Source organism: Ixodes scapularis, unplaced genomic scaffold (genome assembly GCF_016920785.2).
Source record: "Ixodes scapularis isolate PalLabHiFi unplaced genomic scaffold, ASM1692078v2 PGA_scaffold7__128_contigs__length_106722199, whole genome shotgun sequence".
Lineage (NCBI taxonomy): Eukaryota > Metazoa > Arthropoda > Arachnida > Ixodida > Ixodidae > Ixodes > Ixodes scapularis.
In genome coordinates this window covers 22,263,027-22,278,709 of record NW_024609882.1, presented here as the reverse complement: position 1 = coordinate 22,278,709, position 15,683 = coordinate 22,263,027, and the positions used below count along the sequence as shown (strand labels likewise).

At 48.6% G+C, this 15,683-nt stretch overlaps 1 protein-coding gene across 5 annotated transcripts; it reads right to left on the bottom strand.

Moving 5' to 3' along the window:
• Positions 1-411: 411 nt before the first annotated feature.
• On the bottom strand, positions 412-12,715 carry LOC8052109 (serine/arginine-rich splicing factor 7). Of its 5 annotated transcripts, none has more exons than XM_029973613.4 (6): positions 12,625-12,715; positions 11,334-11,478; positions 10,155-10,363; positions 8,195-8,362; positions 5,019-5,240; positions 412-884 (listed from the first exon to the last, which is right to left on the bottom strand). In XM_029973613.4, exons 2-5 carry the CDS (start codon positions 11,337-11,339, stop codon positions 5,054-5,056), a joined length of 570 nt encoding a protein of 189 aa, XP_029829473.1. In that variant the 5' UTR covers positions 11,340-11,478; positions 12,625-12,715; the 3' UTR covers positions 412-884; positions 5,019-5,053. The 5 variants fall into 5 exon arrangements, with proteins under 5 accessions (XP_029829473.1, XP_029829474.1, XP_029829471.1 ...); XM_029973614.3 differs by having other exon boundaries at positions 5,023-5,240; XM_029973611.3 differs by having other exon boundaries at positions 5,058-5,240.
• Positions 12,716-15,683: the final 2,968 nt, after the last annotated feature.

Below are 15,683 nucleotides of genomic sequence, written 5' to 3'. Positions count from 1 at the left end.
TTTATTAGTGTGCTCTGCATATGGTTCATCGTGCATGAAATGTCCTGGTTAACGGCAGACATTTTCAAGAATTGCTCACACGGGCATTTAACTAAGAATGCAGAACTTTGAAAATCATTCCCCTGCCCCCAAAGTACATTGGAAGACTACTTCACCGTTGGAGAGGCACTTTGACCTTCTATTTGTTTCACTTTTAAATAAAAACTAGAGCGAGCGTGCAAGAAAATATGGTTTTGTTCTTCATTCTGTAGGTGACAAAAATTCCCGCAGTTAATTGGCCAAAGTTTGAAAATCATTGCATCGCCCCTTTAAGACATGGTATGGGACAACAGAAGCAAACCCCCACTTGGAATTTGCAGGTGAAGTATTAAATACACCATCAAACTTCTGCAAGAACAAAATGTGCGAGTGTCGGTGAAGGAGCAATTTTTATTTTGATGACACCAAACAGGAAAGAATGAAAAGTGGCACTGAATACTTCCAGGACAATCCAATGGCAAGCCAATACACACTGTTGAAGACTTCAGTTGCACGGTCTTCGAAACAATCGCTTGGAGTGTCTCCACGCCAGTGTCTCGAGATACGCATGCATGCAGCACGTGACAGACGAAAAACACGGTGAATGAGAACGTCCCCCGTCCACCTTGGGGTTCCGGGTGGCGACGAGACGAGCTCAGTGACGAGAACAATGCAGGGAAGGGCAAGCTGATTACTGCAGGAATGGGAGGCGACACCGCGGGCGACGAACCGATGAATATGGTGGCACACGTGCGGGAGCTGTGTGCAACGGGGAAAAGGGGAGCGCTCAGTCCAGGTTTCCGTTACGGGAGTCCCGGCGGCTTGGAGACTTGGACCCACTTCGGCCCCTCTTGCCCACCGGAGACCTGTGCACAAGCGGGCGGTTAGAAAGCGGCGGAAAGCCTAGGCGTAAACGACGCAGCCATCGACAGGCAGTCTGAAAGGTTCTAACAGTGCCGCTTGAATGACGGCGGTCGGAGAACAAGATAGTCTAAAACGGGCACCCCAAACTTTGTGAATCTAAGCCCACAAAAAAGAACATGCATTCCCTGCTTTCTGCTGTACGGTTTCGAGAAGTTTGCTCTTCCTTGTGCGGAGAGGCTCTGCTGTGCTGCCACTGGAGCGTCAGATTTGGCTCTGGACAGGGTGGCCAGACTCACTTTTGAAAGGGCCAATTTGCTTACTCCAACCTACTGTGTTCGCACGATTCTAACGCTCTTCTCCCCGCAAAAGCCGGTGCCTAAAAATATGTGCACATAACAATTGAAACCGAAACTTAAAACAAAAACGCATTGCTTGATATAAGGTGACTGTTTGTTTATATTCACCATTTTGGTATCCGTATCACGCTCATTCTGTCGCGTCAACAGGCTCATGTCTGCAGTTTTATGATGAAAAAACAAAAGAAATTCCACTGGGAGGCTTCATCTGTACAAAAAGTCATCACGCCGGAGGAAAAGCTAGCAATAGAGCAGCCACTGCGTGGCCTCGCAATCCCAGTGACTGGACGAGCTACCAAAGCGTTGTTTGGAAGACCCTCCCAGAGGCGACGGTTGCACACTTATACAAGCGCAAAAAGCACGGCACACAAAATGTTTTAGACGAAAGCAAGGATTACAACTGTAGACGGCGAAGTACCATCGCCAGACTACGACTACTCACAGTATTTATTTTTGTGTTGGCATGCAATTCATAAGATCTGTCCTATGAGGTATGTGTTCACATGCCAGATAGTTGCTGATATAAACTATTTTTAACAGATTGTGAGCAGTAACAAAGTAAAGAATGTTTGAATGCATTTTTCTGAATTCCACTTTTTGCTGCAAATTTCATATGAAGGAATCTTGTTTGAAGGTAGAAGTATTCCGATACCACAATCAAAAACGGTGAGAGTGCAGGCGAGCTGGTGGTAGCTAATCATGTCGTATTACACCCGAGACTGCGGTGGAAGAAGTCGGAAGAACTTTCAGTAGAAGGAACACAGAGAACGTCTCAAAACGACTTCTTCCACCGCAGTCTCAGGTGTAATACGACATGATTAACCACAAGCAAAATGTTTCTGAACTGAAATTTACTGGGTATTTGGGCTATCTACTTTATTTTCTTGTAGGTTGAAGTCCTCATTGAGAAAGAGCTATGTGTTTTCAAAAATTGACATAGGACAGATATGCATCTCATATTTTGAGGTAATGACTCTTCCTGAAATATTTACACTTAAGTTATAAAAATTAGACAGCCCAAAGTCAAAATGGTATTTAATAGGTTCATTTGCACATCATAGATTTCCTAACAAAGTGACATATCTTATGCAGGTACGTAAAATTCTCCAGGAGAGCTGAAAGTTTGCACAATACACCTCCATCTGATGTTCAATCTCCCCTGCAAATTTCATTCCAATCACTTCAGTAGTTCAGAAGTTAAATCTCTAGCCAGTGCCCCCCTTAAGGTCTATTCACATGATGCATCTTGCTGGCGAGTCTTGTGAAACTAAGTTTCGGGAAACAGATACCCGTTGGAATGCCACCGAACAAGTAGCACGCCTCCAAAAAAGGTTGCACGCACTCCTTGCTTCTGCTGCGATTATTTTCAAACCTTACCGAGGCCTGTCAATCACCTGAAGGAGAAATGCGGAAGCTGCCAATGGCCGCTCGACATCGCTACGACAACCTTAAAGGTGGGGCAAGCTTTTGAAAAAGCCCGATGTTTGGCCTATCTCATATCCGAGCCAAAGTGGCCGAGGCCGAAAAGAGAAAACAAACATGGCGGCAAGTGACAGGCAGAGGCTGTGCGTACGGGCAGTACGAAATTGTTCAGTCAAGGTGCAGATTCCTCCAGTCGCGACGAGCGCAAGCATGCCATGTGAACATGATGGGTATAACCAATCTTTTAGCAGTGCAAGAATGTCCGAAATACTCCGAGATCATCTGCCCGTTCTTTGAAGTTAGCTGTCTTTCCCCATTTGGCAGGCCCTAGTAAACTGAGTGAGCCGAATCCAACCAAGATCATTGAGTGGTATTAATAAAGAAGACTCTTTCTTCACACTGTGCATATTTTGTTATATTTTTATGCGAAACTCTCAATATTATCGGTGCAGACGACAAGGTTTGGCAAAATTCTCGTGAGGCAATATGTTGCGGGTTTCGCATAGCGGACTACGCGTGAACAGGCCAATTTCGTAAAATTCCGATTTCGCTAAACCGTTGCACATTGAAAAGATGCATTGTGTGAATAAGCCTTTAGTGCAGCCTATGTAAGAAAGACAAACAGTCACAGGCCCCTCCACTCTGCAGGTTCACCAGTTCCTGGTGGCCTTCAGGTAAGGCAGCTCTTAGCTAAGACCATGCACTCTGCCATTCGTGCACAAGAGCATGCCTGCGAGCAGTACGAGCACAAACGGGTAAAAAAGAACTCTGGAGCACCACAACCCCTCAAGACATCTCAGCCAATACCACTGTAAATTGAAATTTAGACTTTTAAACTTAGGACTTTTGCCATAAAATCAAGACATCGACATAACGGGGCCCTCCTAAGTGTTCACACATGTTGTGTTCAAGCAGCCCAAGTGTTCGTGGCCATGTTGTGCAGCAGCTGCTTGCACCAAGCCCACTTTGGGAGATTACTAGGGTACTGTCTTTGAACATCAGAGGCTATAGAGTTTGACTTAAATCGCCCACAGGGTCCTCCCCCCCGTTTCAGATGAAACAAATTTCGGGGGTTTTGACGACGTGCCGAGAGACTTCAAACGACGCTGAAACTGAATTCGTCCCTTTAACCCCTTGCCTACTCATTTGTTCCTTCAAAAAACGTACAGCAAAACTTCATTTTAAACAAGCAATTTGCATCAAAATTAGACAAAAGCATATCCTTGATTTTCAGATGTGGTATCTTGCTCTAAATCGAAACTTCCGATCTTCTTCAGTAGTTTTTCGGTGTGGAAGCACTAAGAAAACATTCAGGAAGGTGGAGAGCCACCTTGATGGGAGTGATGAAAACGATTTATATCATCACTGTTCATCGAACCACCCGATTCCAGGTAATCAGAAAGGCTGCAAGATTTGTCGTCAGAGATGCCCGAGCATTCCCTTTCAAAACTAAGTTCTTGGATCTCTTCGGCGGCTATAGCAAACCTCCACGACAAAACAATGTATTGGCGCAAACGCTTACCCTGTGTGCGTTTTTTTTTTCTTCTTTTCTTGCTCAATGGAGTTTTGTCTTTGCCAAACAGCAACACAAATGAGCAAACAACCCAAGGTAAGTGGAGTAACAAGGGTGGTGCTGCCATCTGCCGAAGAGCACACTAAACAAGCGCCGGAACACACTCGTGGTCGGGCTTTATGGTCCGTAAAAGGTGGCAGGAGTAACTCACTAGTAGGCAAGGCATTAAGATAAGCACTGCCTCACAGAATACCTCACTACATAAAAGTGACCAATAGCCTAGTTATTATTTCTAAACAACCTAGCTACAAACAAAAATATAATTCAATAAGAGTGAGTTGAGAAGCCCTTTGAGGCCAATACACAAAGGTACACAAAGGCTAGACGAGAAACAAGTGCCTGTTGAAGCCCCGCTGTTTCAATGTAACTTCATACCCAGTCACCAGATGGCCTCACAACTGGCACTCACCAGAGTACTTTGTTGTAAACACAAGATGTTAACACTACGTTGACGAAACCCACGCGCTTCACCCAAGATCCCGCAGTGCATTCGGAGAGCCAATCACCGCCATCTACAGAAGGAACGACAAGGACGAAAATACGCCTGGTCTTAAACGCAAAGTCTCCGTTTCGACACCGGGCATGACGCGAGGACCTGAAACGTCCATCGCATCACAGACGTCGTATCCAGGCCCAAGCTCACTTCCAGACGTGCCTTTACCTAGACCGCACGCAATACGAGACCTAAGCTCAGGCTGGGGTGCCGGGGAGTGGTGCCATCTGGAGACCGAAGGTGCAACCCTGACGGGCGGGCAGGCAGTGTGCGAGAGGGTAGTAGCAGTTACCTGCCCTGGCACGGGAGGGGGCCTCCTTGTCCCACTCACCGGCTGCGTGAGCGGCTGCGGGATCCAGCAGGGGGGGACCGCCGGGGGGAGCGGCTCAGGGAGCGAGAGCGGCCACCGCCGCCTCCGCCGCCGCCGCGCCTTGGGCTGAACGAGCGGCTCCGGGACCGGGACCGCGATCGGCTGCGCGAACGACGCCCGCGGGAGCCCGACCGGGATCGGTCACTGCGGGCAGGTCGGATTGGCACCAACCCAAATACACCTGCCCTTCTCTGATACAGAGTTGGACAGCCAGTCCCAACTCTGTATCACCATAGCTTGGTAGATGACGAAAGCTACGGTACCAGCAAGCCAATCGGAACGTCCGAACGAGGCACTGAACACTGCGTCGTCGGAATGCAATCTTCCTGCGGAGAGCTCTGATACGCTTTCTTTCGATCGGCTCGAGGGGGCGTAGCATTCACTCTCTGCCAAATTATGTTGAAGTGAAGTAAGAGTCCGTTCGTTTTCTCTCCCTTTCTTTACGGGATGTCACCACACGACAGCACCAACCAAGTGACTGGGACCGAAAATAATGCGTCGACAGAACACGAGAATTAGTGATATGCCGACGCCACACTCGTGGCCAATCTGTGCGCGGATCTGGCGAGATGGTGCCAAAATTTGGGCGTGCAAAGTCGTTAGTCCAGGTGGTGTTGCCCTAACGAGGTTGACATCCAATGATACAAGCACCTAAATTTGCCTAAGTAAAATTTTGGGTGGTGTATGCGTGCCAATCCAACAAAGGGCATCTGACGCTTTGAAACAACCAATAAACTACAGAAAAAAAAGAGCAATTGCATTAATTTTTAAGACTTATATGCAATTGAGGTAATAAAGGCTGTAGTTTCCTTTTTAAACAGGCCAAATAAGTCAGAATCTTGTTGGACACCAGGTGACTTGCAGTGTGCCTCTTTTGTGATATAAAACATTTTGCTAAACCTAGTAAAATACCTAATCAAGGTGGACTGTACTGCAATTTGTAAAGGGCCAACAAGAGTACTGGAGAATGCAATCTTGGAACTGTTGTTAAACACCACAAAGTTATTCAGTTCAAGGAGCTTGGGCCCTACTTACTGGAAAGCAATACCCTCCCGCATTTACTAGAATCAAACCTAGAAAACACTAAAGTAACTATATTATTTAGGAAGTACCACCAAAACACTCGCACAGAACTTGCTTTGTGCAAAGCCCCTACCGACACACGTCATGGGAAAACAGTTCTTCACGAAAGACAGTTCTGCAAACAATTTGCCGTCACCCTTTGACCCTATAAAAATCGCTCCACACCAACAGTTACCACAAAGCAACCACTCACGCTTACAATCCCGTGCACGCAGTGCTTGTGCCCCAGTGCTCCCCATAATTCCAACTATGTTGCTTTCCTCACAGAGCAAACCAATTCCCCACACCCCAGGCTTAGCAAACTAAATGCAGGCACCTTGCAGAGGTCGCTCTTTCCCTGCGTTGGCCCATAACACAGTACCTTTCCACAATCACCATATGTAACATGCCCGGAGGGGCCACACATCATGCCTCCCCATCCACCAGTCCCCATTCGTACCACTGCCTCCCGCAACTCTCAGTATTTCTGCCACCTACGAGTCCACGGCAAATGCAAGGACACAAAACTGCAGCAGTTCCCAAATATTTAATAACTATACAACCCTTTACCAGACTAACCCTGAGTTGCCTCAACATTCCGTTTCCGATCTCGCCCTAAGACGGCACAGTGCTTGCTTCCACAAACCCTGAAGCCCCAATCACACCCTCTCCGTCTGTAACAAATGGCCACAGCAAAGCAGCCGCAAGATCCGAGTTCTGCACCATGCCTCGGCATTCACCTAACACTGAAGCTTCCTTGCTTCTGGACAAGACCAAGTGCTTCAACCCCCTCCCCGCCACCGAATTCCCATCAAATCGCCGCGAAAATGGTGCAGTGCTCGGGCCTCGCAGTGGAAGAACAGCCCCCCGCCCCTCCCTTTGAAGGCGCAGCACGACTTACCTCTGGCGGCCGCCGCAGACTGCAGTGCAGCCTCGAAGGCAGCAGTAACGCTCTGGCCGCTAGGGCAACTCTCTTCCCTTTCACCCTCTTTCAGTGTGTGTTCCCCGCAGTAGTAGTAGTAGTAGTAGAGGAAGCGTTCAATCTCTCTCTCTCTCTCCCTGCCCCTTCAACGCAGTGGAAGCACTCTAGCAGAGCGGCAGCAGAAGCAGAGCTGTTGTGTGGACTAGCAGAGCGGTAGAGTTGAGGGGACACAACGGGGCCTGCAGACCGTGCCCATCGCTCCTCTTTGCAGAGTGCCGCAAGTGCGTGAGGTGGTGGAAGAAGAGGGGTCGCTCTCTCTCGCTCATGATCATCTAGCTGCACGTTAGGAGCAGTGGCTGTCGTGCTGCCGACTCTCAACCCGCAGCCGCCGACTCAACCGAAGCCTCTCGGGCGCAGACATTTACGATCAACGGGGAGGCGAGGCTCTGGCCTACAAAACATGGTGCACCAGCATTACTTGCTACGTCCGGCCAAACAGACCGCGCGTAGTACACACACACATGCCCCCACCGGCAAACAGTCATCTACCCTCCTCCCCAACACATACAAATCCCATCATTAATTGGCCTCCTACGAACTGCTCACTGGTCTGCAGTGGTGTGGCAACTATACCCTGTTCACGCCCAAGCCGACGGCGAGGCGAGAGCTACACATTTGCTGGACCAATCAACCGCCTCCTTTACATCGCCCGACCTCGCTCTCTCCACGTGCAGCGCAACCACATTGCAAAAGACGTATACACAACTCGTCCAACGAACACGTAGCTTCCACTGCGCAGTCAGTTTAGGGGTGAACACAGTACAAATCAAACGCTGCCAGTGCCCCGTCAACTGAAGCTGTACACAGTAGCATACCCCCCCCCCCCCCCCCCCTACTCTCCAAAGCTCACTCCGACGCTAAAAGCCACCTTCACCCATAGACCTGTACCCCCTTTTCGGTGACTAGTATCCTCACTTGCCTAAACCTCGCTACAACCCAAATCACTCCATGCCTGATTCACTGACCCTCCTCTAAAAGCACGTTTAAGCCCCCACCCAAAAAATCAAAGACCACAAACGAGGAACAAGAGCCCCAAAGGGGAAACAACACGCACCGTGAGGAGTTCCTGCGGGAGTAGACTCTGCAGTCCCTGGCGTAGTGGCCCCTCTCGCCACAGTCGTAGCAGCGGTCGGTCGGTTGGAAGGGCCGAGAAGAGCCGCGGTACGAGTTGCGGGACTTGCCCGTCGACAACTCTACGCGCACCCTGCGGCCGCACAGCATCCTGGAAGCGGGGAGAAGGGGACGTGCGTCGGGTGAGTCTGTCGTCGACCGTGCAGGCCCCCTTCGAAGACTTCCAATCTCTAGAGAAGCGTGTCGGCAAACCAGACGCCACACATGTAGGCATGAACCAAAACGCTCGTTCTAAACGCCGCAACCGACGCCAACGATGCAAAGAGATGCGATGCCAACGATGCAACGATGCAACCCAGCGCACTGCAACCGGCACAGCATCCCACATGCGCTCGTTGCTTTCCAATGCGATTCGGCCGCACATGCGTGCCTGAGGATCACGAGACGCCAAAGCATCGTAGGAGCTAGGAAATTTGCGCCAAAGAAGGGGTAGCGGAACCCCCTTCTCTTCTCTTCTCTTCTCTTCCCCCCCCCCCCCCCCCCCCATTCACATCTCGTTGACTATTCACAACTACAAACCGCCGCCCGCCCTCTCTTGGACGAACGAAGAACCAGAGGAGCGGGGACGGTGGCAGGGACTGTCGGCCTCAGTGCTGATATCAATGCATGGCTATATTCGAAGTGTAAATGCATAAAACAGTGTAAACAAAAATGAAGAGAGCGTTAGAATATTAATTTTTGTGTACCGCCCCGCAGCAGCGTTGCACAAAGAGATTGAGATGTCTGGCTTCATTAGGGGCTTTTCGTGTGTAGCATAGGCTGCAGATTTCTGGTCTTGCAGTTGCCAGCTCAATCTGCACTCAAAGGGATGGCAAACACTCCCGTTAGTAGTGTAGAGCTCTAGCATGCGGCCTACAGAAAGTTAGCCCCGAGTAGAGGAAATCTGGTCACACAAAGGTATGTCGAGCAATAGATATCGAGAATGGGTTGGTGCTTTAAGGCTGTTACAAGGAAGATTGCAATTTGTTCCAAGCACTTTCAAAAGACAATACGCATACTCGCTTTTAGGTAATTACAAAGGCAAATAAAAAAATGCTATGAGAATTTTTAGCATGCCTGTGTTAGTGACGAGATTAGAACTATTGGCTTTGGCGAGGCGGGTCGCAATGTTGCAAATAACACGGTACACGAATGTATGCTGTACTAAAATATTTCTGATACAGCATGAAACAAAAACCCCAAACACGCCAATTATGTTAATAGGCAGTCTTAGCATAGTGTTATTGTAGGTTACCGCTAGCATAGCATTGTTCCTGGCGCAAGCTGAAAATTGTGGTTCCAAGGCGCAGTGTAAGCTTCCGGTTGCAATGCTACACCGTACGGCGGCCTGCAGTTAGGCTATCCTAAAACTTCCCATCCATAACCATAGTGCAGTTTCATCACGTGTTGCAATACACTGAAACTGTAGCTGTGAGCCTGTGACACAAAGATATCAATGCTGCGAATGCTGCTCTTCCGGAGCTTGACGGTCACCGTGAGCTGCTCGCTTTTTAGAGCACCAATGGCAATGCAAAGCACTAGCACCACGACACCTTCATCATCCTCAAAAATATTTTGCCACGGACAGTGACGTAGCCAGTGCCCAAACTGCGCTCGCCCTCCACAAAGCTTCGCAAGTCGAGGTTTCCACACCTCAAATATCAACATGCTCCTTTTTCTGACGCACATCAACATGTCCGTCACCTGTAATATGCTCCTGCCCTGACCGGCTTGCATTTCTAGACAAATTAGTTTTAGCACACTGACCAGCATGAGCAAGCAGGCGCACGGAAAAACCTGGAGAATCTATCCTAGTCTCTTCCGCCACCTTGGAAGAACTACCACCCCCGTCACCTATAGGGCGTTGGAGTTCAGAATAGCAGGGACAAATTTGGGATACTCACTTTCCGTCAAGGGCGCGCACGGCATCCCTCGCGTCCCGTGGGTCCTCAAACTCGACGAAGGCAAAGCCGGGCGGACTGCGCGCCACCCAGACGTTGCGCAGGGGGCCATAGTAGCCAAAGGACTCTTCCAGCTCGTGCTTGGTGCCGCTGTTGCCCAGTTCGCCGACGTAGACCTTGCAGTCCACGGGGCACGTGTCTCGGTAGCGAGCCATCTGGGCAGAAATTCCTCAAACAACACGCGTCCTCGTGCTTGGGCAATGCCCGGGGTGGCTCTTCTCGTCCCGTTTCCGGTGAATGGCTGCCGAGCCTTCGTCGATTACCATCTGCTATGTCCCATGGACCTACCGTAAAATACCAAGCGAGTGCACCCTCAAAATCAGGAGATAATCATGAACTGGGGGATAAGTGCTTGCTAGGTCCAAGAGCAAAAATTCAAAAGGAGCACACGGTTGTGAAAGGCCTTCGCTTGGTCCGCCCACCGAACTCGGAATGGCCGTTGTTTGCCTAGATAGCCGAGCGCGCCAGCGCATGAATTCAGAACCTCAGCTATCTTTTCGCAGACAAAAGAGCGCCCCACAACGCTCAAAGCAAGTTTTTGTATTGGTCGCACTCAGCGTGAAGCAGTCACAACCGTCCTTCGGCGTAACTACTTTCGCATTTCATTGTCCGAAAATGGACAACAGACAACAGCATGTTCGTTGACATCAATAAATCCGATGGATGGAACATTGCCAAGAGCCAGGCAATTCCTCAAACCCAATTTTGTTGGCTGCCTGCGACGCACAATTATACTGTTGACCGCTTCCGCAACTTCCCATATTCAGCCATAACTCGTGGGCGTGTGCTGACATGCTTGGGGATGTCAGCATGTGCCGACATCCCCAGCTATAACTCATGTGCATGTGCTGACATGCTTGGGGATGTCAGCAGGTCAGCGTGTGCCGACATGCTACAGTGCAAATGTTTATGCCACCTACGGCGGCATAAACATTTGCACACCAGTGGGTGCTACCGTCATTAATTACTGCTCAAATGTAGCTAAATTATCATAGCTGTTCTGATGTATACTGGACACCCTCGCGAAAGCTACGACGAGAGATTGAGACAGCCAACTGCCGAAAGGCAGGTCCCCACAGGAGTAGGGAGCACACTTTTTAGATGTTGGGAATGTATGCTTACTTCCATGGTGAGCCGCTCAAAAGTAGTGTCTGGAGATCAAGAGCTGCTGAAAACGGCGAAAAACCACGATCTCCGATGACGTTGCTCCCTGTATTCGTTGGAATCAGGGCAGCTACAAATTGTGTTTCAACTGACGTTCCACCTGCTGCACAGAAACAAAGAAAACAGAACCGCACCTGTAGCTTCAACCGCCAATGAACAAGTTGCAATGGGTCACATGCATCATATCCTTGAAACAAACACTTCATCCTTGACAATTATGAGGACCCAGTGAAAGTGTTCATTGTCATTTTCTCCACAATACGCAACTTAGAACATGCCAAAGAATTTGGATGACAAGCAAGCATGCAAATATGTTCAATATGGTAAAATTTCATGAAACTGAATTTTCGAAACCATACCAGTGGAAAATGTGGCTATCATGCGGGAGCCCAACACTTTGTTTGCATTGCGCCAGAATTTTAGTTGGGCGCTCAAAGACCCCAATTCAGACTTCCAAACGACTGAGGACGTCTAAAACACTCGCAACAAAAATTTACAATCCTTTTTGCACAAATTTCCTCCACTTTGTCTGGAAAATAAGGCATGCATTCCTATGAAAAAGCCAGTGCGGCTAATGAACTCCCCCGTCTGCAACAAAAAAGGAAGAAAACTGCAGCTGTCGGTCGCCCAACTGGCCTGTCGTTAACCTTGGAGCAAGCAGAAACCTTGTAGCTCAAGTTGCCCGTTTTGCGCACCGCGTCGCAAGGCTGCCTTTATTTATTTTTTTTAGTTGTTTTTCATTTCGTGAGCACTAAACAACCAGAGGCCGGCATTTAGATACTAGATTCAGTGCTACTAGAAAACCTTCTCTTAACTAAAATGATGATAGTGAACTAACTCCGATGCTGCGGTCAAGGAATGTCGACTACGCATCACGCGGTTTACAAAATCCGCAAAGTAGGGCGACGCCATTTTTCTTTCCCCGCGCACGAGCGAAAATTGCGAATGCCCACAAGTTAATGTTAACTAGCATGGTGGGCACCGTAACGGTGGGGACAGTACAACATGTAGTCATTAAATATAAAGCATATGAGATCAATTTTGGTCCAGTAAATCAATGTCAAAATCTGCCGGCGAGCCGAGCCCGTTAGGCCTGATGGGACGATCGATAAATCTCCCCTAAATGCCCTGCGGAAGTCCCTTTCCGCAACATTCCTAGTCTTTCGCCGGTTCACTGCTGTGGATTGCTCACAGTGAAAACAATTCGCAACATAATGCAACCACAAAGAGTTAAGACCCGATCCCTTACCTCCACTTTGAAGAACTTGTGGAACGAACACCGCAAAGAATGGAAGTGATGTCAGTGATGTCCCAGAATGCCTTGCGGTCTTGCGAATGACGTCAAAATTTTTTCAGCGTTGGCTCGGACTTGGATTATGTTATATTTAGTTTTGCCTTGCTGATCGGATTGCATTATGTTTCGTTTCCAGTTTCACAGCGCGATTTCCTCTTATTCGCCCGCCATCGATTCATGAAGTCTTTAGAGTCACTGAATGTTCCCTTGTAATGGTCGCAAAAGTATCGAACTAATCGAGCTTAGTGATCGTGTAGAGATAGTTATGTTGAAGTGAGGGGGGGGGGGGGGGGGGGGGGTTTAGAGTTTTAATGGCGCAATGACAAAGGAGGAGTTAAAAGCAAGGGTGCAGGTGAACTGGTTGAGTATAGCATAGTTTTCAGAACTAGCGAAACACCTTCGTGTACTATTTACGTAGTTGTGTGAGAGAACACTAAGGTCCTCCACAAAGAAAAAAGCTTCCAAACGTCTAGTGAAGGTATCATTGATGATAGATAAGCACAAAGATTGTTTGAGCAACATGTCAGTTTCACTGGAAAACCATGTTAAAACATTTCTAAACTAGTATGTATTTTTCTTTCTTTTTTTTTTTTTTTTTTTTTACAGCGGAGCTGTTAAGGGCTAGGTTGGCCAGGATTGTGTTCAGTATCAAACACGTGTCGACACAAACCTACCTGGACAGCTACCACCATAGGCGTAGACTTCGGGGGGGTGCATTGGGACTCGTGCCACCCCCGGGCCCGGGCCATGATTCTTACCAAGACGCTGTTTACGTGCCATGTAACGAGCTTCTATAGTAGTGGCATGTAAACAAAATAACACCCACGTTGCCTTTATTGACAAAATACATGAAAAATGGAATCCCAGCGTGCTTTCATTAGTTAGCTTCAATCTCCAGTTCTGGCGAGAACGTAACGCGCAGCAGCAGCAGCACCCCCCCCCCCCCCCCCCCCCCCCCCTTTCCGGAAAATAAAAAGTCTACGCCGCTGGCTACCGCCATCTATAAGCGACGGCGGCAAGCACACAACCAGTCTGGTTGCCGCCATTGCTCGTAGATGGCAGCAACCTTTCCAGCTATCATAGAAGCATGGATAGTTGTGCGCGTTGGTGGGAATTCATCGTAGGAAACAGCGTGAAAAACAGACGACGACGAAGGAGAAACACACATGACAGGCGCACTCGTCACATGTTTCTTCGTCCTCGTCTGTTTTATCTGAATTAGAAGATCAGCCCCGAGCTCGGCGTACCCTACTTCCATGATGATATAGACGAGTGAACATCTCCGCACAGAGACCGGCTTTTACAGTTTTGAACGACCTGTATTTTAGCGTTTTGCTAGTGAACCTGGACGTTTTGCTAGTTGACCTTGGCAAGTTCAGAGAACTGAATTTGTCATCCTTTCATTTATTGCAGACAGGGTCTTATCTTTGACCCCTAACGACCCCAATAACACTTAGATAAAAGTGCAACCTACAGTTCAACTCCTATCTATGTTTATTGTTGACAAGGTCCTGACACCCAAAAATCATCGATTAACTCCAGACATCCCACTCAACTCTTTTCTACAGTTCAACCTAGTTCGGCAAATGGGCACTTTCACTTAATTCTCCGTTCTGCGAATTGGCCCCCAGGGCAAATTGCCCTATTCGACGAATTGTCCTTCTTAGAGTTTTCCGTCAAACAACGGACTTTCGACGAATTGGCCGGATTCGAAAATAATGTCCGCTTATGTTGATGCCAAAATATTTACTTGGGAACACTAAACATGCTTAAGCAAAATCGTCGTTCTGCTCATATAAAATTAAGAAATTCAAGCCCACTTATGCATGTCTTTTCAGGCTTTTTTTTATACATATCCATGAAACTAAGCTAAGAGTCAGTTCTTCGCCAACAATTTACCCTGAAGCTATCATTACTTCAGTTGCAGTCCCTTGTCTAGGGCTCCATCGGAGCTTACAAGCTTTACTTCTGTTCCAGTTCCTCTAGAGCTTTATTGGAGCTTACAATTGCTTACAAGCTCAAATGTATGCACATATAAACTCGAAATACAAGGGCGTGCAGATTTTCATGCTCGAAAAATACTTCACAAGTAATATTCCTCACAGTCCGGCTGGTCTCGTGCCAATGCCTGGACATTACCCTCAAAATTCAAAGCTTGGGAATTCAGTATTTCTGAAGCAAAAAAAGCTATTTCCTGTGAGCAGATGACGCTTCACTTTAGAGTTTGAAGTTCTTTTAGGGCCTTTTCAGCGATCTCAAATCCTTTGAAACGCTATAATAGGGGTGGCCAAACCGCGGCTCACGAGCCGCATACGGCTCTTCCCTGGTCCAAGTGGGGCTCGCGGATTCCTTGTAAGGGAACCCCCCCCCCCTCCTTACCCTCTCCTTCCGCCCTTTCCGCGTTTCCCAAGGGTTTCAGAATAAAGAACAGCTTGCAGTTTGGCAGCCTTGTGCCCCCATACTTACAGTCGAACCGCTTTTCACTCGTATGTTTCCACAGATCCTGTTTCTTTCATAGTTCGAGGGAGTTTGCCGGACCCTAGGGGGAAAGGCATCAAGGACAGGGACTGTCAAACCATGCATGCACGTTGACTTGAGGGCGAGGAAATGTTCAGTCTCGTGGCCTTTGTCCCTCGCCGGTGATAGTTGTCCCCTTTGGACGAAGGGGACAGCTATCGTTTCTTGTTGAAGGTCGCGAAAGTCCGAGTTGACATCATTCATAGCCCCCCGCCCCCCCGCGGACCTTACAAGTTTCTTGGTTTTGTTTGCGGCTCATAGGCTGGGTCAGCCTGGCCACCCCTGCGCTATAAGGTCGAGGAGGAAGCGCACTGGACTTTTGTGAAAGACGTGAGGAGCCATGTTGGTACCGGTGCTGCATGAAAGACTGCCCTGCTGAGTCACAATCGCATCTATGGTTGCTTTGACCATTTGACGATTTCCTTATCGAAGTCTGAGAGGTCGTCGGCCACCGAGAAGAGAATTTCGTCAGATTCCCCGACCCCCCGGTCATCCTC